General features: G+C 56.7%; 1 protein-coding gene across 1 annotated transcript; it reads right to left on the reverse strand.

Annotated features, from left to right (window-relative positions):
* Nucleotides 1-697: 697 nt before the first annotated feature.
* LOC119569320 (piggyBac transposable element-derived protein 4-like) lies at nt 698-1,471 on the reverse strand. The gene has a single exon (XM_037917534.1). The coding sequence runs from the start codon at nt 1,436-1,438 to the stop codon at nt 698-700; it is 741 nt and encodes a 246-aa protein (XP_037773462.1). The 5' UTR covers nt 1,439-1,471.
* Nucleotides 1,472-1,835: the final 364 nt, after the last annotated feature.

Consider the following 1,835-nt stretch of genomic DNA (forward strand, 5'->3'; position numbering starts at 1 on the left):
CCCCAACGAAAAGGCCCGGGGGGGTTAATTAAAAAATAAATGTAAAAACTGTGTACTTAATTTCAAAATTAAAAATGACAAATTTTAGTCTTCGAATGAAATTGCGGCCGGTTTTTAATTTTCCCCCCTTATATGCCCGATTTTTAAACAAAATTTAAAAATTTTCCCAACCCCTTTGGGGTGCGGGCGTGGTGGGAATGAGGCCACAATCCCAAGGTCCCCTTTTTGGCCCGGTGTTGGCAAAGCAAAGGGGCCCCAACCTTTCCCCCGGCGGGGGGCGGGTTTTTTTCGTGGGCCCTGGAGGGTTTCCGCCCCCAAGGAATAAAAGGGGCCCCCCCGAAAATCCCCGGGCCCCCGAAACCCCCCCCCCCCCCCCCCCCCCCCCCCCCCCCCCCCCCCCCCCCCCCCCCCCCCCCCCCCCCCCCCCCCCCCCCCCCCCCCCCCCCCCCCCGGGAATCCCGGGGGGAAAGGGCCCCCACCGGGGCCCAAAGACTTCCGCCCGGTTTGTTTGGGGGGGGGGTTTTTTAAAAAACCCTTCATATTGGGTGAAAGGGGTTTTCCCCCGGGTTCTGGGTTTCCCCACGTTACGCGGGCCTGATAGCCACTTGTCGAGCTTGGTAGGAACAAATTCGCTTCGTCGATGGATATGACTGCGCAGCTGATCCGAGAGTCAACGCCCTTCATGCCGTTGTTGTAGTCAACGAAACTTCGGCTTCGACCTCTCCACCCCTCGGCGGTTGGGAGGCAGGGTAACGACCTTGCTGGTGTGGGCGGTGGAAAGCATCGTAACTGGACGCTTATCCACCCACTGACGGCAGATGATTCCGGTCTTGCTGGACCGGAAATCGATTTGTCCCCGACTCGCCTGCAGGTCCGAGGGCATGCCACGCCGGTTGAGACGTACCGTCCCAACTGCACTGGTCTTCCGGGCCTGCAGGTAATGGAAGAGAGTCGGGGAGGTGTACCAGTTGTCGGTGTGTAACTGGTACCCCTTGTCGAGTAGATCTGCCTTCTCCAGCAGGTCGGTGATGGCCTTCTTGCTGGATGGAAATACGCCGCGGTCTTGCCCCATGTAGATCTTGAAGGCCGCCGTATACCCTGCCTCTGGACCGTCAGACGAGCAAAGCTTGTAGACCTTCAGCCCTCTCCGAGCCCTCTTGCTCGGGTTGTACTGGATGGCGTGGTGACACCCCTTGAAGGCCCACAAGCTCTCGTCGACGGTCACGTTCTTGTTCGGGACGAAGACGGATCGATACGTCGATTCCAAGACGTCTAACACAGGGCGCAGCTTCCAAAGCCTATCCTCCGCGGCGAAGTGGAGCGCGGAGGTCAGGGCATCGTAGCGGTCCCTGGTCATCGTCTTGGCGAACACCGATGAGGACATCAACGGGTCCGTCGACCACCATTCCCTCTGGTCCCTCTTCGACTGAAGGCCCATCGGGAATCGTAAGCCGACATAGGAGCAGACTTCCTGCACCGTGTGCCCTCCCACCCCTTCATATGGGATGAAGGGGTGCGCGGGTTCTGTCGAACATACCTGTGGTTGGAAGAAAAAGACATTGTAAAATCAGGGGGTCTTTCAAAAAAGGACATGTAGAAAATTACGTTTTTCAAGTCAGAATACAGATATATTGTTTTTACTTACCGATTCGTCTCGTCCACAATGGTTTGGAAACAACTCTCTGGGACTGGTGAATACATCTAACGGGCTCGACGATTCTTCAAGGGGTGCTTTCACACCCGGTGTCCCCTCGAAGCAGTGACGCCAGACGAAATTCTCCCTCTTCGACCAACAAAAAGAGGGAGTTCCCGGAGCATTACGCTCCCAATGTCGT

This window comes from Penaeus monodon, unplaced genomic scaffold (assembly GCF_015228065.2).
Source record: "Penaeus monodon isolate SGIC_2016 unplaced genomic scaffold, NSTDA_Pmon_1 PmonScaffold_14066, whole genome shotgun sequence".
NCBI lineage: Eukaryota > Metazoa > Arthropoda > Malacostraca > Decapoda > Penaeidae > Penaeus > Penaeus monodon.